The sequence below is a fragment of the Paramacrobiotus metropolitanus genome, unplaced genomic scaffold (assembly GCF_019649055.1).
Source record: "Paramacrobiotus metropolitanus isolate TYO unplaced genomic scaffold, Prichtersi_v1.0 Parri_scaffold0000020, whole genome shotgun sequence".
Taxonomy (NCBI): Eukaryota; Metazoa; Tardigrada; class Eutardigrada; order Parachela; family Macrobiotidae; genus Paramacrobiotus; species Paramacrobiotus metropolitanus.
Window position 1 is genome coordinate 967,669 of NW_026570240.1, and position 23,524 is coordinate 991,192.

At 41.1% G+C, this 23,524-nt stretch overlaps 5 protein-coding genes across 6 annotated transcripts; 3 read left to right on the forward strand and 2 right to left on the reverse strand.

The window, feature by feature from the left end:
• The first annotated feature begins 441 nt into the window (after positions 1 to 441).
• On the forward strand, positions 442 to 4,640 carry LOC129586298 (uncharacterized). The gene is made up of 4 exons (XM_055479434.1): positions 442 to 1,803; positions 2,010 to 2,272; positions 2,946 to 3,101; positions 3,959 to 4,640. Exons 1-4 carry the CDS (start codon positions 1,698 to 1,700, stop codon positions 4,274 to 4,276), a joined length of 843 nt encoding a protein of 280 aa, XP_055335409.1. The 5' UTR covers positions 442 to 1,697; the 3' UTR covers positions 4,277 to 4,640.
• Positions 4,641 to 5,292: 652 nt separating this feature from the next.
• On the reverse strand, positions 5,293 to 8,480 carry LOC129586175 (solute carrier family 35 member F6-like). Its single transcript, XM_055479229.1, has 17 exons — positions 8,319 to 8,480; positions 8,128 to 8,197; positions 8,037 to 8,061; positions 7,897 to 7,969; positions 7,634 to 7,836; positions 7,504 to 7,553; positions 7,331 to 7,350; positions 7,230 to 7,270; positions 7,112 to 7,151; positions 6,864 to 6,962; positions 6,721 to 6,805; positions 6,507 to 6,625; positions 6,257 to 6,293; positions 6,131 to 6,186; positions 6,037 to 6,074; positions 5,757 to 5,841; positions 5,293 to 5,675 (listed from the first exon to the last, which is right to left on the reverse strand). The coding sequence occupies exons 2-17, from the start codon at positions 8,177 to 8,179 to the stop codon at positions 5,547 to 5,549; spliced, it is 1,152 nt and encodes a 383-aa protein (XP_055335204.1). The 5' UTR covers positions 8,180 to 8,197; positions 8,319 to 8,480; the 3' UTR covers positions 5,293 to 5,546.
• A 749-nt stretch (positions 8,481 to 9,229) lies between these two features.
• Positions 9,230 to 11,191, reverse strand: LOC129586254 (protein RER1-like). The gene is made up of 5 exons (XM_055479365.1): positions 10,879 to 11,191; positions 10,689 to 10,793; positions 10,363 to 10,462; positions 9,730 to 9,944; positions 9,230 to 9,666 (listed from the first exon to the last, which is right to left on the reverse strand). Exons 1-5 carry the CDS (start codon positions 10,903 to 10,905, stop codon positions 9,574 to 9,576), a joined length of 540 nt encoding a protein of 179 aa, XP_055335340.1. The 5' UTR covers positions 10,906 to 11,191; the 3' UTR covers positions 9,230 to 9,573.
• A 169-nt stretch (positions 11,192 to 11,360) lies between these two features.
• LOC129586309 (tRNA pseudouridine synthase-like 1) lies at positions 11,361 to 13,833 on the forward strand. 2 transcript variants are annotated; one of them, XM_055479455.1, is made up of 7 exons: positions 11,361 to 11,698; positions 11,758 to 11,951; positions 12,024 to 12,209; positions 12,600 to 12,891; positions 13,083 to 13,248; positions 13,340 to 13,414; positions 13,498 to 13,833. In XM_055479455.1, the coding sequence occupies exons 1-7, from the start codon at positions 11,582 to 11,584 to the stop codon at positions 13,551 to 13,553; spliced, it is 1,086 nt and encodes a 361-aa protein (XP_055335430.1). In that variant the 5' UTR covers positions 11,361 to 11,581; the 3' UTR covers positions 13,554 to 13,833. The 2 variants fall into 2 exon arrangements, with proteins under 2 accessions (XP_055335430.1, XP_055335431.1); XM_055479456.1 differs by having other exon boundaries at positions 12,600 to 12,837.
• Positions 13,834 to 14,146: 313 nt separating this feature from the next.
• Positions 14,147 to 16,161, forward strand: LOC129586321 (basement membrane-specific heparan sulfate proteoglycan core protein-like). The gene is made up of 4 exons (XM_055479480.1): positions 14,147 to 14,332; positions 14,398 to 14,455; positions 14,767 to 15,039; positions 15,248 to 16,161. Exons 1-4 carry the CDS (start codon positions 14,297 to 14,299, stop codon positions 15,541 to 15,543), a joined length of 663 nt encoding a protein of 220 aa, XP_055335455.1. The 5' UTR covers positions 14,147 to 14,296; the 3' UTR covers positions 15,544 to 16,161.
• Positions 16,162 to 23,524: the final 7,363 nt, after the last annotated feature.

Here is a 23,524-nt window from a genome sequence, read left to right on the forward strand (position 1 = left end):
CGGTAGAATCGGTACACTGTTGTAGCTTAATTTAAGCCTTTCCCCTGTGACTACCGGATAATCAAGGCGATAAATGTCATTTTCGCAGCTTTATAAACTAAAATTTATGTACATAATATGTCATGATGTAAGCTTGTTACCGGCTTGTGTTACACCTTTTCGTACATGACGTGTAGATATCTGGTTACTTATTACTGATTTTTTTCGAATGGTAAGCCATAAGTACAGTATGTTGGACATAAATACGTCGCAGAATAAGTTGCTCCACTACGGTAGCGTTCCTCTCAAAATAAATTCCCTACCGTGAAGTGGATGTTTATTCTAGCGAATGTCTGGGTGGATTTATCGATTTGCCCGACGGATCCGGCAAGAATCCCGTTCATTGAGCCGTAAAATTTCCTCTTATTAGTAATAACTGTATGCATGTGTGCATTAACAGTGAAAATCCCGGTCAGTGGCTGAAAGATTTGCAACGCGTCCTGTAAGCGAATGATGTTTGACAGTATATTCCAATTTATTCCCATTCCCCAGCTGAGCAAACCCAACACCGACTTCTGCGCCCTAAATGAGCTAATGACGGTCAATTGGAAATACACAGTCACAGCCGAAGTGGAGTGTGATTGCGCCGTGGTAGCACATACAGTGCGCAGGTTCAGCTCAGATATTTATACAGCCGCCCGCGTACGTAGCTGACCGTAAATTATTAATTACACCAGTTGGTCATATTATCCTAACTGTGTCCCGGAATTCCGTGGTGTAATGATGCTTCAGCTGCTATCCTGAAATGACGGGATCATGGAACCGACAATGTGCCCACTATACGCAAAATGTGCAGTGGCACTTTTGCAGCGAAATTACTTCCATTGATTAGAGGAAATTTTGCGCCGTGCTAAGTATCACGCGTACATTTACGGTTGCTCTTTCCGTTGTACGCTGGCCAAGCTTGGGAAAATTGTCCCAGCTGGCTTCTTCAGTTTATTCTTCCTCCGCCGGGGTGTAGATTATTATTCCATGCGCGTGCCCAGTGGGAACAAACTCCAAACGCGGTATACTTTTGAGCTAATAATGAAAAGTGTCCTGCGAGCAAGGATTTGTGCGGCTGGATCGGTATAACGCTAGCGTAGGCCTTTCCTCAGGCTCCGTTCAACGGTACGTCCGGATATAGGAGTATCACCTTTGAATCTGCATACACGTTACGTATATGAAACAAGTATGCGATTAACAGATCTTTTTTCGATATGGATGTGAGTCCTTCATGCTCTTAAGTTTTTGACTGTTTTATAACGAACGTGAAACGTGAAACTACCTATGTTTCTTCTTTCTGCGTGCGCTCTGTTTGTGCACCGGAAATTTAAGCATGGTTCTTATTAACGCTAGCTAAAAATTGTGTTAGTTCGTAACCTTTCTTTGAATTATTTTATACAAATTTTACGAATGCCAGTCGGTTTGATGGTGAATGCACTCACCTTGAAGCATGGGACGCTCTTGTGACCTGACCGGCGAAATTGACAAACTGTCCATATAAATAAATATACTTTACTTCGTTCCCGACATGTATCGGAATATGTCGATCCGCCTAATGTACCTGTGGGTCTCTTCCATCTCATACATCTTATATTCGCCAATGGGCTGTTTCTGAAAATGGAATCTAGTTTATTATAAATTCATCTATACAGTATTTTGAAATAACTAAATAAATGGAAGCCGCAGCCGATTTACTGCTAAGTGACCAAACACAAAGCAGCTTCATTGAACTGCTCAACTCAACTACTCAAGCGACAAAAGACGGTGATGAGGAAAGCGGTAAGTCTGCAGAAATACATTATGGCCTTATGGGACAGCAATCTAGGTACAGATTCTCTAATGGTTATTATAATTTTTCTACGCTTCTGACTCAAAAACTTTACGCAAGCAAGATTCAGTGCCAGATTAATTTATTAGGTATTTTTATGTTATTTATGTATTATTGGCTGCACATCTGCACTGTATTGTACGTATGTATTTTACAGTTTATAGGCCACTGGAGCCATGGCATATTGTTCTTATCGCACTGGGTGTTAGTGTCGTTATAACGGCGGTGGTAGTACTTCTGGTACTATGGAAGTGGCGAAGAAAAGGGCACAGAAAAGATAGCTTGGCTAATGGTGCATTTTTATACGACCGGGAGCCACTGTTCAATCATAAACCAAACCATCCGGAGATCGTAATTACCGAGCCTACTAATATTGACTCGATCTCGTATTCTCCATCCGGTCATGGCACCAACTCCGAGGTCAGTGCAAAACATTAACGAGAATATATTACACATTACACACGGAAGCCGGAGAGTCAAGTAGGAATGTTGGAATAGCAGCATGGTTAAGTGGGTGCTATGAAATTGAAGTAGCTTTTTGTATTAATACATTTTTATTTAACAACGAAACCGCGAATGCTAATAGCTTACTTTGAAACTAGAAATTAAGACTTTGACATAAAACATAGATCTTCCACTATGGTAGCTGTTTACAACCTTTATTTAACTGTCGTAATGCTTTAGTAAAACAGCTATGCATATAGTATATAGATATAATTACGTATGTCTTACTGTACGAGTACAAAGTTTTCCAAAAGGTCTCGCAACTTCACAATGTCAGCTGATTGCGTATGATATGTACTAAATACTCTAGTAGACTAGTACTTATTTCCGGCATTTTAACACCAGCACCATCAATGTTCGTGACGCTTTCTTGAATAATCTTTTCCGATTATACTTTTTCTTCGTCTTTTGCCGTTCAGATAACTGTTTGGCCAAGATATTTAATTGAGAGGATGAGACGAGAGGTTAAATATTGACTCCCCTTCACATTTTAAATCATTCGCACTTTCCCATATCGCTAGCTGTTTATAATGTGTTCTTTAGACAAACAGAGATTTCAGTGTCCGTTAACCGGTTTTCTTGTCGGCAGGTGTATTCCTCGAAATCGGTAACGCACGTGCCGCCCTGTGTTCTGGCGGAAATTGAGGATCTGGATGCGTCTGAGCTGGTCTCCCCAGCGACCACCGAAAACAATCTCAGAATTTCTCCTGGATTGGTTTCGATACAAATGACACCCGCCAACTCGGTGCGTCCGCAAGCCAAAGTTTGTGCATTTACTTACTTATTCGCTTCGCTTAGTCTGTGCATTATCCCGGAGACGGGATATATAGCCCGTATCGGCGTAAACCGATGCGCGGCGATCAATAAAGTCTGCCTACAGGAGCAGCAGCGTTGTAGGCAACGAACAACAGTTTCATTTAAACGAAGACGCTGAGCAGCTTACTTAGCGAATTATAGGCATCAAACGACGGGATGTCTACTTGATCCATTTAAAGCCCTAAATGAACTAAGACAAATTTCATGTTGTCGGATCCTGCTGAGTGCTGGAAAAACAGTCGAGCATTTCTTGAGGGCGATTTCTGAACGCTTTATACGACGAAAGAGATTGAAGTGCTCCTTTGGAAGAGCGCCACTGAAAACGGTCAGATGCATGACAACACGCCAGGTGCTTGAACAATTTAAAATTTTTGGATTGTGCTGTTATTTTGGAATTGAGTACAGACGGTTCCCGTGTGCTCGTAAATAAACTTAAAAATCAAAATAAATCAGAGAAGGTTGTTACAAGTACAACCCATCTTGTAAATTGCTTCGCTAATGAATTTTTTAAATTCAGATTTTCTGTCGATTTAACATGCTTACGCAGGTTGCGGGCGTACAAATGTGATCGATCAAGCAGATGAAATCAAAGAATGCCCAGATGTCATCGCTGCATTCCCTAGATGCGGCTGTACAATACAAAGACAGCGTTAACTATGACAAATTAAAGCGCAGCGCAGTCAGGGAATAATTAATAAACACATCTTTCTGCCTGAGGTTATGGATTGATTGCTTCCCGTGCGTTTCGCGGGAATTTGATTACGTGACCTTTTACTTGTTTTCCAGCATTCCGCCAAGCCTGCGTCACAGCAGGTGCAGCTGCATGTCGTCCCGTCAGCGGTTGTTAGCAGCAGCGAGGAACCGGAGACCACCGAGGAAGCTGCTGTTGTGGAGGATGATGCGGCTGCACGGAGCGGGAGATCGCAGTCAGTCGGCAGTGCGTCGTCCTATAATGAGCGCCTGTACACCCGACACAGTCCGCACGGCATGTTACCCTACGGGATTGCCGACTATACGGCAACGGTTTTTGTAGACAACATCACTCCCGACAGCAGTATTTCCACTCATCTTCCAGAGTGTGATCAACTTTTGACAGACCGGTAACATTAGTCAATTGGCCCGAACTGATCTGCAATCTCTGTGCGTGCTGCCATGCTGATAGGTTTTCGAGTGCAGAGACAGTCAGTGTATTTGGGCATATGCATTCAGTACATCCAGTATTCATTCTGATAAACGTATCTCTAGCGACTGGTTACTCCCTTTTTTTGCCAATGGTTGCCGTGTTTACCCAAGAGAGACCGGGGAATTTTATTTGCAACAGTAAAGAGTTTCTAGCGCTTTTTTATCAGACACATTGTGATGGTCTATAGCGGTTGTGATTGATTTCTTTCATCCAAGTCATAAATGTTATTTAACAAGACTGTCGCATCAAATGTCTAGACGATTTTTCCTCGTACAATCATCAAAATAATACCGGTTTACACGATGGCATCCTTCGCATTCACGTTATACTTCGTTGTAACAAATCCAATGCAGTATACAAAGCATGGAATCATTCCAGATTATGTTCGTAATGCGGCGCAATACCACTTGCGTTGTCCATTCTTGTAGACGTAAAAGAACACTGTCCAATACTTTTTCGTCGAAATTTGTATATAATAGAAGTACTCGTAGTAAAGAAATAAATCTTGAAGCTTTGTACCGGCTCATGAGAAACACGCTGGTTAATTTTTTGTTATCGTTAGTTTAAAAAAGTTATTATTCCTGCTATGCATTATTTTTATCGATGCAGTTTTACAACGCGATAAAACTGCTAAAAACGAACTTATAATCCTTCATTTCGGCGAGCAATGCAAACAGTGCGTGTAACCCGAGTTTGTCTTACACAAGGGCAGAAATCAAGTCAATTATTACAGGAAGTATCGGTCAATGTGTTTTAATCTGTGACGACTGGGACGGTATTCCATTAAGAACCGCAATCTGGTCGAAATGATATCTTCCCAAATAAGTAGGTCGCGATTTGAATATCTTCATCAAACAGGAGATGAATTCACCATTTCCATACCGTCTATCGCATCACACCATAAAACCGATGTCTGATTTGCATATCAGAAATCGGATTCCATGGATGTCAGTTTATTGCCTACAGTGGTAGAAACAGTGCATAATACTGGTACATTCCGGGTTACGAAGCAGCAATCAGCAATGCGATTATATGAAATGAACACGGTGATCCCAATGGCAGATAAATTACCATATGACGGGAACTACTACTCTTGCTGCTGTAATGGTAGCATAATTAAAAAAATCACATTGAAAGCTGGCAAATACCAAAATCGATAGGAAGCTAAAATCATCGTTGGTCAAATATCCGCTACCGTCTGTCAACTTCTTCTTCCGTTACGAGAACTTCTTCGTCTCCATTACTGCGTCGCAAAATTTTTATTTTGATTTTTTTGAACGTTTCCGTCGTAACGATCTGGTTGTATACGGTCATGCCAATCTACAAATTTGAACTGCGTGAAAACAGTGGAAGCACGATGATATTGTAAGACAAAGAAATTTAATTTCACCACAGACTTACAATGAGAAGAACGAAGCCGACGACCTGCAAATACTGGAAATCCTGCCATTTCAGTCCCAGACTGACGGCCCAGATAATGAGCGTTCTGCAACACATCGAAAAAGCCAATCCTTATTACTACTACGTAGCAGTTCAGATGAAGCCAGCTCAGTTCTCTATCGTATTCAGTATTTCATACCCCAATTACACGATCAAATCTCTACACCACGTACACCAAGTTCGACTTATGCTAACTGAAGATTTTTCGGATGGATCTCTTGAAATACACCATAATGCTCACCGTAAACTGTCGAGGACCATGCGAGTTGTAGCATTAATCTACAAAACGCAAAATTTTAAGTTGTTTATCGCATTTCTTGGTAACTCTGGCACACCTCTTTCGTGACACTGATGCCGGCATAGTTAAAGAACGCGATGGAAAAAATCGTTCCTAAGAGAACAGTTCATCGTTAGAATACCATAATTATTATGGTTTTCTTTGTCTCCCACGCTGGGCTTACCCACTAAACCGAGAACGATGAATTTGTTGTTGCTCATCTGTGAAGTAGAACAGTTTGTCAGTTTATACTGGAGTGACTGGTTCAGCGCTCTGAACAGCAAAGTTCGAGCGTACAGAATTCTGAGATATTTCTCAGACAGTATACACAGAATTCTCAGATATTTTTGCTGTCCTCCCATAAAAAATAAGGCTTAACAAGAAAAACAATTAAACCCAGACAAACAATAATAACAAACTTGCGTTGGATTCACCTGAACGAATGCGTCAATAGGATCTTCTATGGTATGGAAGGGTGTATCGCTAAAGCTGCCGGCGGGAATATACGACATAGGTATAAGCAAAAGAGAAAGGACGACAAATCCGAAAAGACCTGTGGAACATCATGAGCAAGAATATTTTTAGCGATGAAAGCGTTGACAACAAAACAAAACCAATTAGATATTATGACTGCATAGCGCATTCTACCTTCGCAGCCCACAGCAACCAAGGCTGGGACATCGTATTTCGAAAGGTACTTTTCTTCGTAAACCATCTGACATGCTGCAACAATCTGCAAGAAAGAATTTTTTATGTGCGCGTAAAAATACCTAAGTCGCAGCGAAACACACCTGTGCCATGATAATCAACAGATCTCCAGTTATAATTTGGTTCGTTCCGTGAGCATCAGTTTTCTTGCCGAAGACAATATCGGAAACTCCAACGAGCGCCTAGATCGAGTTTCATAACTGGTATCAGACAAAAGATATATTCTCAGTGCACTCAGCGCTTTCTTAAAAGGTTTTAAAGAGAAAAATCAATTTTTAGTAGCAGACAATCTAGAACTAATTTTTGCTAGTAGTGCAAAATCCCGACTCACCAGGCCTGCCAGGACCACAAACATTCCCAACCATTTCGACCTGAAGTGTAAAAAAAAGAAAACATGAGTAAACTACAAACAATTGCGATAAGCGGCACAATGCGGGAATTCAACTTACGCAGATAGTCGATTTCGCAGAAACGCGACTGACAGGAGTGCCTGTTCAACATAACATCATGCTACGACCGACAGAGGAACCGATGCAATAAGGATTCATACCGTGAAGATGATAACGGCACCTGCAAAAAAAATGTTAATGTAGAAGAACATGAGCAGTGCCTCTACAAACTGAGCCGCGCGGTTAATTTTTTTATTTAGTCAATTTTCGCAAATTATCTGAAAACATACTAGCAAAATGCTTCCGCTGACTTAAACGAAAACTCAGTTCTCACCTCGCAACATCTGGAAACTGCTGGCATACGTCATGTTCAATCCAACGTACCTGACAGTGCAAACATGAGTTCAGAGCACGAAGCAAACTCGAACGAGCGAAACAGCAAGGACAAGACAAATGTAGCCTACATAATGGAAGTTGCAGTCATGTCACACAGCGCCGGTGGAAGGAAAACGAAGGCCTTTCGCCACGTGAAATGCTCCTGTCCTTCGCCCAGCGGTCGTTCCGCTGCTTCTAATTCACCTCCGGACTGGCGTCTGGCCCGGTTGATCAGGTGTATCACGCCATATGCCACTATGCATAGGAATTCTCCCAAAAACATAGCGCATGCCTTCGAAAATAACGAAGCTACAGGCAAAATTACAAACAGTCAACAGTACGTTTTCGTCACCTGCAAAAAGGGATGGTTGAATTCTCGCGGCTCTCCATGGTCTCTTCCTTCAGCTTTCAGCATATCCGTCCATCTAACCACGAGAAGCATGATTATCAAACTGAAGAAACGAGAGAAACGGGAAGCAGAAAGAGTCTTACTTAGCAATCAGCGTATTGATGCTGCCTGGAAAACATTGAATAACAATGGGTAATCTGAGAACACGCGAGGTGATCGCTTCGTTTGCGCTACCTGTGATCAGCATCAGGAACGCGATGCCTAACTGGAAAGGTGTCCAGGCCATTTTCACGATCAGCAGATTCTGGAAAAGTAGATATCCCTTGTTGCGTCTGCATTGTTGTCGTTCACACTTTCATGTCACATGGGACGATGTGAACGAATCCGTGTCGGGCGCATTACACTACTACTAAGGATTTACTCACCCTGTCCCAAATGGATAAAATCCGTTTTCCGTAGGGAAACAGCGGACGCCTGGACACATGCAGAAAATAAGAAGAAGTGCGCAACGAGAATCACGGCCTACCGAAAAAAACTTGTCGGTCAGCAATAATCTGCCCGTTTAAAATGCAACAATTGCTTATCTTATCACAACATTCCAAGTGTCATCCACCTACTCACAACGACGTCGACTCGAAATAGGCCAACAAATTCCTCTTCAAATCGACGATCGACTTATATTAATTAAACACAACATTCAACAACAACAAAAACAATAACAAAAATTGATAACTGATTATTTACAAAATATTATGTAGTATTATGTGCTGTATGTTCTAATGAACCGTGTCTTTTTTACATAATGTCACATTATTCATTAATGCGCAAGTGAAATTGATTTAGAATTCATGCTTAAATTTATTTTTTATAAATAATGATTAGTGTATTACTGTCCATTTTACCTGCTTCTGTTTGTACCACTTCCAAAACGAATTTCTTCACAAAAATTTATCACGTTAGACTAAGTTCACTAAGTTGCAAGTTGTATTCTGTTGTATGTATTTTTTGTTCTGTCATCTGTGAGAAAGTAAAAAGCTGAAAAAATATAGATCAGCTGGGCAATACTTATGTTAGTATCAAGGATTCGTTTCGTTTTAATATTAAAAAGGTATCATTACACAGACACATTCTAGATATTATTGTTACTGAATTCAGATAAAATCAAAATGCCAATCATGAAAACATTCTTGGTACAATTTTGAATTTTCTGTACAATAAAGCCCGTCTTTGAGGGATTCTTTATTTTCGTAGTAAGGGAGGGAGAAAATGATAACAAGGGTCCGACGCGGGGCCAAATTTTCATAGTAAAGTCACAACGTGTACTCACCTTTCTACGTTTTTTCTTAAATTTGCGAGACATGAAAACGGAAACAGAAATAAATTTAATGAAGATGCAGTGACGAAGCTAAAAGGTAGCGCAAACAACAACTCTACGCAAAAATTTCATAAATAAGTCGCTGCCCAAAGTCCGTCGTTATGTGAAGGTGACGTACGATTTCACAAGCTCCCCGTCATGTGCAAAATAACGATCAACGAAAAAGGCCAAAATTTTTAGATAAAACCACTGATTCATTTTATCGCTAGAAAAAGTCAACTCATCCACAAAACCGGTAAATATAACTCCTGGGTTGTGATAATTTTCAAACCACATCCCTCCGTAAAAATGCGTCGATTACTCTTTCACTGAGACTGGACATTGCCGACATGACCTTCTCTTCCAGCGTACTTCGGCTTTCCAAATGTGAAAGGTAAGTATCGATATTTAATCATATGCTGCAAACATAAGCGTACCGATGAGCGGAAATTCAATTTTTGCACACTGACGCTTTGCTTCACCTTAATCTGACGCTTCATGGTGAGGCAAAATAAAAGAATAAAGTACACAACCAAGATGGGCCAAAATACGGGAATGTTGAATATTTCGAAAAACGTCATGATCAGCGCAATAACGGTGGCTTTGGTAGCAGCAAGCCAGAACTTGAATTCGGGCAGCCGTCGAATAAAAGGACGGAATTCTTCCGTAGATCGTGTTGGCAACTCAAGTCCGTCATCTGCGAAATGATACAACTTTTCCCTTTTCCCAGCAAAGAAACAGAAGAATTTCTTACTTATTAAGGACCACCAAAAATCAAAGAAGATTACAGAAACTTTAACATGTGGAGATGCAGTACTGTATGTGGCACTATGTGCTCTATTGAGTCTATTCCACTATACTGACTACATAATTATAGCAATAACTTGTATGATTCCTCCGCAGTTTCTACAGAGTGTAAAACTAACTTAGAAACGGTGCGAAGTTTTATTTAATCTGCACTAAAAAAACTGCTTTTCCAGGCATAATTAATAAATCATGGAGTGTCCAATAGTAATGAAACCTACAACCGGTATGACCGTTATGTACTTCTATTTGTATCAGCTGCAAATTGGGAATTTTTATTTTCTAGAGAACAACACGAAATCCAGACGTACCGTTGTCGTCCGCAAATGCCGGGTCAATTTTTGGTGTCAAAAATGCCAAAAACAGATTCAAGTGATAAATAAATAATCCGTATGTGACAATATACCAACCCTGTAAAAACATTAAAATGATGCAGAAATGCGAATAGAGACTCAGGTTTCTGGAAGACCTCTACAAACTCGTAAGGATAAACGATAAGGATACATTATAAAAACATTTCTATTGTTGCACTGCATCGCATCTTTCGCTTTGATAACTGGTCTGACCCAGGATGCTGGCAATAAAATTAAATAATAGCTTTATGTGAAAATGCATAATTTCTACGACCATAACTTACCTGAGCCAAGAAAATTCTGGCGATGAATGCCAAGATCAACGTGCCAAATGTCACCCAACGGGCTATCAAATATGGAACGGACTTATCCAGCAGAGACTGGTAGATCTAAAACATATCCGCCATGTATATTAGATACTCAGCTGTTCAGAAATTTCGAGCTGAAATGTCGTTATAAACGTCAAGTACCTACCTGGCCAATCCTCTGCAGCGCAGACATGGTAGTGGACTTCTGTCCCGAAGTAACACGGTGTAATTTGTTTCACATTTGCTCACGAACAACAGATTCTCCTTCAACTGATTAAGAATCGGTATAATTCGGGTGCCATGAAAAAATTAACACCTCAAACTCTAATCTGACTATCTCCAAAACTAAAAAGGGATTTTCCAGCTCAAACTCAAAAGAAACTCCAAAATAATAAAAAAAGGGTAAATAAATTATAAAAGTTATAGAAGTTCGCACTACACACTGGTGCATTACGTGGGAGTTCAGATGACGGTCTTGAGGGATGAGTTGCAGGCTTTTCCTTTTCGGATTAGACCAACCAACTCATCAGAGTCAATCGGCCGGCGTCACGGCGTGCTTGCGGCCCGGTTCTCACGTGGTCGCCGCCCAGTTTCCGTATGGCATTAAAACGATTATTTTTTACAAAACAGGTCTGTTTGCAACTTTCCAGCAGGTCTGCAAAGAGAGACACGAACGATTCGCGAAAACTGTTGTCCTTTTCGTTTTCGTTTACATTTTGTACTTTGTTATGTTCATTTGAAACTGGATTTTAAGTTTTAAGTACGGTAACTAGAAGTCTCTTGATTAAGTCACTGTCCGCAGCGCTGCCGAGGAGCGGCAGAGCGGTGGAGCCATAACAAAATTCTCCGGTTACTCTGGTGAATCAGGAATGGTGCGATACCTGTTCTTCTTCAGCTATTTCGGGACTCGGTATAGTGGCATGCAGTCACAGTCTGCTCGTGGAATGTTTAATCCGAGAACAGTCACAATTGCAGACGTTTTTGAGGTGAGGCTCTTTAGGCTGATGTTTACTCGGGACGTGTCTAATTCGGAACGGCTGTTTAGAGAGCTTTAAAAATCTTGAAGCCCAAAAACATCCCACTGCTTTATGTATCCAGCAGAACGGATACCGGTGTGCACGCTCTGCGCAGCGCAGCTGCAGCTGATCTTCATCATGAGAATCCCGGACAGTATTATCCAGCCGAAACTTTAGTGTATGCTCTCAATCATTATTTTTCTGAGCACGGGCAAGACATCAGGTGAGGTGCGTATACATCTGAGCGGGATTTGTTCGGTACCTTGATACAGCATCAAAAGGAGTTTATGTGCAGGGTGACGAGTGCGCAGATCGTTCCTGAAACGTTCAATGTCCGACACGCGCGAAGGAGGACATACCTTTACCGGTTGGCGGTGAAGTACGATATTCCCAACAGTAAACTGCTACCTTTTGTCCCCAGAGGAGCGGTGGCTGCCACGCTTGTACCTTTGGTGGAGTCAAAGACGACCTGGTTCCTAGGGTGGGTCATTTCGAATTTACTTACATTTTGCAATATTTGTTTGTCGTTCCGTTGCTCTCTCGAATTCTCGATGGGTATTTTCTCCCAAAGCATTTTGTAGTAGTAAGCTGCGAAGCTAAAATTATGAATTAAATAATGATAATAATTTTTAAAAAATTATTAAAATAATGTTACCGGTAAGTATATTGTACATAATTCATTTATAATTATACATACTTAATAATATTTATAATAAATTCTGAAGCTACAGTTGCGCGTTCTGGTCTGTCGGTGAACAATTCTTTGCATTTTTAAAGTGAATTTCAATTTTCTTAGCACATTTTATAACTAATGTATGCGGCGCAGCCGCCATAAGCAGTTGGCAAAGAACAAATGTGGTGCTTTGCGCAGACCCCCCTTTGACCACCGGGCGATGGTAAGTGCGGCACGCCTTTTCCTTGGCCTGCATGATTTCCGCACATTCTCAAAGCCACCGAGAATAGGCGATATACCACGAAATCCCGTCCGTTTTATGGAAATTTGCGACGTATCTCCTGGCAAGGGGTTTTTGGCGGAACATGATCGGCATCAGGATGGAATAGAGTACTGGGATATCACTTTCCGGTCTTCGGGCTTCTTGCAAAGACAGGTACAAGATGCGTATTCTGCCAGTGTTGGGTTGTTGCCTGTGGAGAAACAGCGGGTGCGTGTATGGAGTATCTGTTTCGCTGCACCTGCCTGGTAACAAGTACTGTAATTTTTTGTTCAACGTGTTTGTTAACGATGATTGTGGAAGTTTTTGTTGGAAACCATTCTTTTGGCCTAACGTGATAAATTCCTCCTCCTATCGTTAATCGTACCGGCGCTAATACTGCGATCAATTTTGATTGTTAGATCAGAAGAATGATTGGAGCACTAGTTGGCGTAGCTAAAGGGCGTATCCAAGAAAAAGATATTCAGGAGATGTTGAATACTCCAGATCCTTACGGATACCATAAGGCCTTAACCCAGGCTCCCTCTGAAGGATTGTTTCTGAAAGACGTGGAGTTTGATGATAAAAGTGAGGTTTTTGCGTCTTTCAGCTGTCTGATTACTTCAGTTTACAGTTATCCAGTAACTTGATGATTGCTTACTCCGGTATGCTCTACTAGATCTCACGTTGCCACCGGATTATTTCGACGTTATTGTGAAACACAAAAAATCATATACCTTCAAGTCCGCTATCGGTAATTACTATTTACTCGTAACAAAAGTTTTGTACGCAGCGTGAGATCGCCCACCTATTTACTAACAAGGTTTTTCTTTCCAGAATACGAACGGCTTTTCAGGCTTCTGGATAGACGACTGGACCAACTTTTAGCTTAATAATTTTACAATTTGGATGGACACCCGGATTGGATAAGAAAGTGGACGTTTTTCTGAATGTGATTGTTTTTTGAAGCGTTTCAACTTGTACTCGTATCGTTAACGGGAAACAAGTTTTCTGTATTCTTTCTCACGATCCGCAGTGATCGGCTCTCCATGTGAATTCAGTTACTGAACCTGCTTAATTTGGGCTTTTTCTGGACAATGTTAATAATTAGAAAAACATTTTGAAAGAAGGGAATTTGTATGGTTAAAAGGAACTATTAAATGGTAAATGAAAGGAATTTTTAAGACCAAAAGTTGGAAAGAGTTTTTATTCTGTGGTAGAGCGGCGTCCTGTATGCAACGGCTATGCTGTAGGAACTCGGAAGTCCCATTCTCATTTGGCAACACAACAGGAGCGTTTTAGTGGTTTGGTCTTCTGTCGTGGGAAAAGAACTTTGTACGCAACTTACAAATACCAAACGCGGCTTCGCGTAACTTGAAACGTAAGATTCTGTAATCTGATTAATTCTTTCTTTATCTGATTTCAGTACAGGTTTTTTATGCACAAGTAACAGATCAAGTTAAACGACATTCAGTAGTAAGTCGGGAAAACGCATGCAGCTTTTTTTTTTATCTTTTTTTTAATTGTCACCACATTGCTTTTAAGTCCCAAAAGCTAAACCATCTTCCCCGGAAATTCCAAAGGGGAAATTTTATAAATTGTTATTAAAATTGTTTGATCTATCGAATTCCACGAGATGACAGTTCAAGGGCGTCGATTACTTGTATCTGCGGTCAGTAACAAATCACAGGACAATTAATAATTTTAGAACACAGGAATTAATCGGAGAAATTTTAGATGGTCCTGTTAGGGTGTTCGACTATTACCCAGTGCCTGCCATCGGTTTCTGCTACAGGTAGGAGCTGGAATAGTATTGTAAAGTATATGATTATTACTATATACCCGCTTTTCGCGTTGTACTTTGAAGTAATATGACGGATTCTGTACAGAAATTATAATTTTCGATTTCCAAAAAAGTAATTGTTATTTTTGTTCGATAGAAGCTTTGTTCGCAACGTACACTTGCTAAACTGTATGCTTTTCTGATCTTGCTCGCATGCCCCTGGACGTTTTTGTATGGTTTATACATTATTCTGAGGATCATATGATGGCTGTATTATTATAATTTATAACTATAATACTTATGATATATAATCGCAATTTTAGGCACATCATCTGCTCTTCGAGCTTATCCCGCAACGTTAACGGTGTCCGAAGGTCAGCGCGCGGTGTTTTACTGCGACGACGGTGCTGCTCAGAAAAGCATCAAGTGGACAAAGAGCGGAGAAGGCCTTCGGGAAGGTTTAGGAAAAACGGAGAACGGTCGGCTGGCACTGTTGAACTTGACCACCTCGGACAGCGGTGTTTATGTCTGTTCGGTTGATGGTGGCGGCGCAAGCCTCCAACCGGCTAACGTCCAGCTTAACGTTATCAAAAAAGGTCATAGCATGCGCGCGCAGTGTTTCCGGTTTGCTAACCAGTTGTGCTACTTCACGAGTCTTAAGATTCTGAATAGGATTATAGAAGGAACGCTCATATCTCTTTTGCAAATCAAATCGAAACAAGCACTGAATAGTAGCTATTTTTTCTCCGCTTGAGAATATATCGACGTATATACATTCAGCGACGTTTTGTTCTATTTCTGCAGAACCAACTGGCAGTCGAAATGAAACCACCGTGGAAATCCAAATAGTCCGCAAAACAGCCACCGAACAGGAAACTGTCAGTCTCCAGTGCGATGTGGATTTTGCCAATCCAAGCGACGTTGTATGGGCAAAAATCGGAGCTGATTTACCAACACACGCTGCCACAGAAAATGGTAAACTGACCTTTACGTCTATTCGGAAGGAAGACGCCGGATATTACGAGTGCCGGGACAGGAATGATGCCAAAACCGATATGGTCCAGAATCTGGTGCAGCTGGTTGTGAGAAAGGGCAATTAGGTAGCTGCAAACCAGACGGTCTTGTTTGAGGGAACCTGTTACCACTCCGGCTGCAATATCTAGATCTACAATCTTCACGCTTTTATGACGATCGTCGCAGAAGCGCGAAGATCTTACTGATGTTGCAGCAGGACAGTCGCGATTGTTCTTCAGATTCCCAAAGTTTAGCAATGCAGTCCTTGTCTCTAAATATATTAACAGTAATTTAACAATAATCTACTAACAGATTGCTTTCTTAGTAAGTCCATGGTCCAGGTAAAAACGCAAATAAAAACAACCACCGTATCTAGAAAAAATTGGAATTATTGAATACATGTGTACATGGTCTTGCGAACGTAGTTAATTGACATTGATTTCACAATTGTTTCAACTGGATTCGAATTTGATCTTCATGAGTCAAAAAGAATGAATCCACTTACAATTTTTAGCATCGCTCTATCTTCCGAAAGTTTGCTGGTGTTTTCAATAATTATTATTAAAATAGTCAGTTTGCTACTTAAAATGCATCGTACGGCAACGTTTTGTAAATTGTGTATATACATATAGATATAGAGATGTGATTTTAATCGACATGCTTGCCAAGCATTCACCGCGACCTTATATTGTTCTTCTGGTTTATAACAAGAAACTCTGACTGAAATAAATGTTGTCTTTGTGCGGCGTCGCATCTTATTTGAACGAATGTATCCACAAAAATCGCAATGAACAACCTATCACGAAAACACAGTATAGCTCCTATAACCTACTTCCTACGCTACATAGTGTATGTATCTGCAGATTGCGTTCGATTATAAAGAAAAATACTTAATATGGACAACAAGAAAATTCTTAAACATGTGTTTCAATTTCGAGACATTTGGCTTAGCTAAAAAAAATTATAGCCCACTCGTTATAATTATCTAGTGCAAATGTACCATATTGAACGTATTTTCCGTGACGGCAATCGGTAATATACGATAAACGGACAGTCAACTTGGAGAGAAAACCGGCAGTCTTAAACTCCCTCGGAACTAATGATAACGGCGGCTTATGACCACTTACTAATCAGCTCGCATGCTGGATCTTGTCAAAATCAATGATATCTTTGGCCGAATGATTGGCCGGTCTGTATGAACATACTGGACGTTGTCCATTTGTCAAAACTTCTTTGTATGACGATCGACAAACGAAAGCCTTTACGTTTGGATATTTCATTGCTCTACGTGCCCGCAGAAGTGGGTTGATCGAATACTTAAAGTGCTTAAGTGGAGACAGCTGGCTGCAGTGGACATTACACATTATGCATGCCTGCGATAAATAATTGCTAAAGTACTGTTTTATTACAACGGCCAGACGGATCATTCAGTTTTTCTGTTTATGTATACTTCATACTTCATTGTGAACAATTTTCCTAAATCCCGAATTTGTGCATAACATCTATCGATGAACATTCGGTACATATCACGGTGTTATGCTTGCCTTTATCTAATTATCCCTTGAGTGGACATTTATGTGGCAGTGGATTATGATGTGAGTGGAGAAAACGCTCATGGCAGTGGCAAAGAGATTATTATGCTCGGGCTTTTGATTCCACCCGTCTCCAGCTCTGTATCATCAAAACTTGATCATTTTGATTGGTTCGTAATTACACATATCTTGATAGACTAAATAAAAGGAAGAACTGGCGAAAATATCTTACGTACGACAACAGTCGTTCAATAACCATTATCCTATTTTCGCTCTTTCCTAACCGGTTTTCTGTGATGACTTAATTTAATCTTGTTTCTAAACGATGAAAATCATAAAATATAGAATGCACGCACGTCTTTGTTTTATCGCTAGCATTTTCAGTATAACTGAAAAAATTCGATTGTCCCTATCGTCCTGTCGTCGACTTTGGAGATCCTGTTTATCGCACAATTGCAAGGTGTGAATGTTTCTGTGCACTGAGCACAGGGGCATTGCAAATGTCCACCGTAGTAAAGAGATCCACTTAATTTCAAAACGCACAACGTTCAAACGTATTGAAGCGGCTTACAATTTTACAGGCAATTATAAGATCCTTTGCGTCCCAGTTAAGAGAAACCTGACAGTATACTTTATCACTGGGGACCACTTTAAAATTTGAAACACATCTGATATAAGAAAGATACAGTCTGCCTGCATTTTTTGGCGACAAGCGTTTCTGAGCGAAGTTGACATGAGCCGATAATCTGGCGCTTTGACTTATTTATGTGTGGTGTTATTTCCAAGCGCAGTTGTTTTTTATAGACTGTCGGCAGATCCAGCCACACTGCTTGCAGACGGCCCTGCTGCGCAGCCGACAAGAGCCCGAACTGTTCTTCATAATCTCCTTGTCCAGGGACCAAACCCAGATGCGCCACTGTGAATTAGCCGGTTATATATGTTGCATTTTTCGTGTGGGCTGCTACGGTTAGTTAAGTTGACTCCTGCCTTTCTTCGCTGTGCGTAACATGACGGCTGGGGTAAAAAAGCTCGAGATGACGACGACGCGGCAGTAAAGCGTTCCTTTTTCGTTCTTCCACGTACCAACATCTGCAGCGATGTTACTACTGATTAAGAACTGCTCTGATTCGGCTCCAAACTGCTGCAGTGCACATAATCAGGAAAACTACTCCGCGGCAGCGTCGTCGACTACTTCTCGTTTCATTTGCAACGCTCTCATTAACCATCCACACGTGCGGGCGCACTGCACAGTTGGCGTAGTTGATTTTACGGCTGACTTGCCGAAATACATCTGTGGAAATATTACAAGGATTGAATTGTTAACACACTACTGATTCGCTGTGCAAAGGGACGGATCGGGCGGCATTCTTGCGAAAATGCCGCATCCGAACATCCTCTGGTGTTTGCTGGTGACCTGCAATGTATTTCTCCTTATACACGTTCCTGCTCGTCGGGTAAGTTCAAACAAACCCCAGCATCATCACTGATGATTTTTATCTGGCTGTGTCAATATCATTTACCCGATGAACTAAGGTGTAGCGATGAAGTTAATTAGTAACTGCCGGTAACAGGAGATGACCAGTGGTCAGGCCAGTAGTTGGCTGGTTGTGCGTGCAGCCTGCGCAAACATGTTAATTAGTACGTGCTTATCCAGCTAATTGCATGTCGTTTAATTAACTGCAAGTTGAATCGTTGGGGGAAGAAAATGCGGAAGTGCAGAAGGGCAGGGAAGCATACATTTACGGTAGACCGCGGAAAAGGCGTAACTCCCAAAGGCCGCCTGCTGCGCTAAATGTGGAGCGCAGTTTGGGAAAGCCGGTGTATTCTTGTGATAGGAATGCTTGTTCTTATTGTGAGTCACTAATCCTGACATAAAGCCTTAATCCTTGATCTTTGTAAACAGTAAGTTGGCTGACATTAACGGTTTCATGGGCGATCGTTAAGTGAAAAGCTGCTTAACAGTTTACTAGCCAGTGACCCTTTTCTACTGTCTGACGACTGATCATGAATGGATTTCCAAAATTTATCTGCTCAAATTAACAGAGTCGGTAACTGATGAATAGTTTTTTTGAAATCAATGTCCGACTAACGGCTGGAGCTTTAAACTTGCAGTTTATTTACAAGTTTTTCAGGTTCTCATTAAATTATACAACTGCTTCAGATTTTGCAGTTATTCTAATGGTAGTTTAGTTCATTCCGTAAAAATTAAGGTTCATTGTTGGCTACCAGTTTACCAAGGTATTACATAATTGTAGAAGAACATACGAGAGCGATTTGCTTATTTTCAAAGATATTAAATTTTGTTAGACGACATTTACGTATAAAGGGCAAAATGCATTGACTTTTAAAGGTTGTTATGAGACACCGAAATCGGTATTTCATCGTTTCCTGGTTCGGGTCCTGTTTCTAGCATTAGCCAACTAAAGGCGCATTTAGTCTTAAGAGTCTTAAATCAGGTGATTTTTATCAACATATAGCTAGTAATCAACTCTCGTTTCCTTTCTTGGGTTTCCATTCTATTGGATCTTGTTCTATTATTTCCATACTTGTTATGTTCTTGTTCAAATAAGAGTTTTGAAAAGTTATTTTATTGTCTCATTGCATTCTTAACGGGCTCATTCATGTCAAGATGGTGTTGCTATATGGTTGTTTTCCTTCTTTATTGATGAATTGACTTTGCTTAAGGTATTAAAGTCTATTTGCTGCAGTCGCACCGGAAACGAAATGCGGCATCGCGCAGTAACGGAAAAGTGTACAGAATCAGTGTTTATTCTGTGCGTTCTGTATGAATTAGGATGTTCTTTGTAAATTTAAGTCGAATTTTCGTGTGGAATATTTACTGCTTTCACATAATAGCGCGTACATATTTTGAGTCCATATGTGGCCATGGGCTATCCAAATTTTAATCTGAGCGCGACTTATCCAGGACGCCCAGTGGGAGTACGATTATTCCACAATTTAAGCGTTTTTTTCTCCACAGCAGGAGTGCAGTGAAAATAGACCGCATAACTGCATACTAAATTTGTCAATATGAGCACTGTTCAATGGCGTGGTACAAATGTTTGTGGCAGCAGCTACCATATAATACTGGAGTGCGTTAGACGAGTAGTACCAATGCAGTGCAATAAACGCGAATTCTTAATGTTATTTTAAACTTTGCGTAAAGTGATATCGTATACCACTAGAAAAATTTGGTCAAAATATTTTGTCAGTTGGATTTTCGTAGAGAACAATAAGTATCACCAACAGCACTATCCACGGACAACACAATACTGTACAAGATTTGCTTGAAAATGCGAGTTTAACATGAAATTAAATAAGCAGCTAATTTCTGTAGTGTACAAGCAGCGCAAAGAAATTTAATTGTTTAATCAGGCGATTGCTATAAGAAACAATGAACCATAAGTTCCATAACCATATATTATAACGGTGAATGGAAGTACGGCGCTATACACAAAAAATTGCTTTGGAAATTCCGAAATTCGTGTAGACATACCACATACCATATGTTTATCGTCAATATAATTATTTAATCAAATATCATCCGGAACACCGATATGTTCCAAGTGAGTACGTACTATAGTTATTTTATAATGCTGCTTTTTTACGTCAAATTTATTTTAATTTACAACAGCTCTGCTCGCATCGTTTATAAAATTGTATAACCAGCACGCTGCAAATTTTCCGCCTCTGTCGCATGCAAGCCCGTCGAAGCTTATTACGGAGTTTTTTGTTTTCAGTTAAACTTTCAACGGTATGACCCTTCCAAGTCAACGAACGAGGATCTAGTTTTTGAAGATGCTGTTGATGAAGCTAGCGAAGCCCGGCAACATGCGGCATCGGCGTATCACTCCAGCAATGACGGACGCCTAGTGCGACCTGGCAGACAGCTGACTCGGCAGAAGATCGAAGGTTCCGGGAACTTCGACACGACCGACAATGACGTGGACATTGGCGCAGATATGGACGTTGAAGGAAGTGCCTTCTCCAATCGTCCCAACGTCCGCAACGGAATCACGCCGTCCGTGCCCCCGGTTTTTGTTCCGCTGCCGGACGGATCGGGACCTACCAGTAAGAACATCGTAGCATGTTCGAGCATTATATGTACTTAACAAATTTAACAGTTAGAAAAGCCTACATATTGCAAGTACGTAAGATTTTTATGGAGGCATATACATTCGTTAAAATTAAATTAGTGCATATATGTCCAAAAACCGTTTGTAATACTACAGAAAAACCCCTTAATTTTCTTTTTGGCGGCTATAATTGATTTGGGGTTTTAAGCAACCATTTTTACGTTAGAAGTGTTGATAAGTGCATCACAAATCACAGTTTCAGTGAAACTGAATGACAGCATTCGTTTTCGCTGATACCTTAGTGTATTATTGCTTAATAAACTTAATTTATGCGCCCATTCATTATGTGTACTTTGGGACATGTTTGGGTAAGTTCACTTGAGCAAAAATTTACTGTATCCAGAGAACTTTCGGCTGACTTTGAATATAACGGCTCCGTCGGCGAACTGGACTGAAGATCTAAAGGATTCCAAAAGCGACGCTTTCCAATTCCTTGACTGGGATTTGACCACCATTCTGAAAGACTGCTTCCAGAAACTAAATGGAACTTTTACACCGGTCATAGAGAGTTTCGCGTAAGAAACATTTCCATTCACAACTTAGCAGCAAAATTATTATCTTAAATGGACTGAAATGTGCCGGTTTTTATTAAATTTGGACTTTAATTGCGCAAGCTCAATTTCTAAGTTTTACAGGTCGAACGAAGCAGGCGGTGTTGTGGCGAAAGTGCATATTGCCATGTCAGGATCCGATATACTGGAGACCAAGCTGAAGGAGAGATTGGGAATTTTCATCGGTGAAAAAAAACATTTTGGCTTGTACACAATTGGCAGTGATAAAGTTCTTTTGGAAGCGACAAATGGTAAGTCAAACTGTCTAGAGAAGTTCATACCAACTGTCTAGAGAAGTTGTCTAGAGAAGTTCATAAGGGATCGTTTTCCAGCTGCAATTGCGGTGCTTTTTGCAGATACATCTCCTGCCGCCGGTCAAAAACATTGTCCTGCAAGCACATATGTGTGTACCAATAAAGAATGCGTGGATTACGCGAAAATTTGTGACGGAAATAAAGACTGCACAGATGGGTCTGACGAAAAGGATTGCGGTAGGGCTAAATTTTTTAAAGCTGGTAGACATTTTTTTATGTATTTATCCGGCAACAGCCAGAGCACATATTGGTATGCTTCCCAGGTTCACACTAATTAAAATCATTAAATTTTAAACATTAAAAAAACACTCATGATCATTATTCCCATTATAATCATTATTGTCATTTTTTTATTATATTTTATCTGTGACAGAGCCGGAAATGGTGGCCGTTAAAGCGTATCCGGCCAATTTGACCTTACCGGTTGGAGCACGAGCCGTGTTTTTCTGTGGCAGTGGAGACTTGCGTCATCCGGTGAAATGGACGAAAAAAGATGGTGAGCTGCCGAGCAATGCTGAGGTTAAGCAGCAAGGACGACTGATGATCAGCAATGCGACCGCGGAGGATGCCGGTGACTATGTCTGCAGTGCAGTGCGAGCACTTCCCGGCACAGAACAAAGTGTTACCCTCACGATTGTTCCGCGAGCTGGAGCTAGTAAGTGGCAAATAAATCAAAATCAGTGATTTATAAAAGTTGTGACAAGGAAACGGGGAAAATGGTGGCATCGTTTGATTTTGCAAACGCTGTAAACGGCAATGCGTCGCTGTAGCGTGTCGTACTAATCAGCGAAAGCGGAAAAACTCTTGTACATTTTACTTACGACGTCGGTGTATACAAACTTTCGACAGCCCATTAAATGCTGTTGAGAAAAATAACTGGATAATTCTGATCGGCCCCTGGGTGCGTATGTTCATTTTCCGGCAGGTACCGAAGTCGTTGAAGAGCCCAATGTTGAAATCGAGGTGGTGCGTAAAGAAGTGTACGAAGGTCAGCCCGTCATCATTGAGTGCAAAGCCGGGAGCAAGGACATCCAAGTGAAGTGGGAGAGATTAGACGGAACGATGCCCGAATCCACGCGACAGGAAGAGCAGGCGCTGTTCATCAAGCACGCGGAATTTCAGGATAAGGGATTCTATTCGTGCTCACCCGCCAATACAAGCTTGGATGTGCCGCAGTTCCAAAGCATCGTCATGCTGGTTGTTAAACCCGATCCCCAGGATCACGCCGAGGTCACCGTGAAATTCGTTCGCTATCCGACCATCGAGAAAACTAATGTGACGGCAACTGATGGTGAGAGTGTGACACTGAAGTGCACCCCGCACAAGGAGCGAGAAGATGTCGGCGTGGAGTGGTTCCGCGACAATTTGCTCATTAGTCAGGATATCAAGGAAAGCAACGGGAGCATCACCTTCCCGGCGGTGTCAGTTAGTGACACCGGAAAGTACTATTGTCGGCATAAGACATCGCGCTACCGGAATGAGCGGGTTCAAATGCAGCTGCTGGTCTTTCCGCGTACGTATTGCGACGTATTTA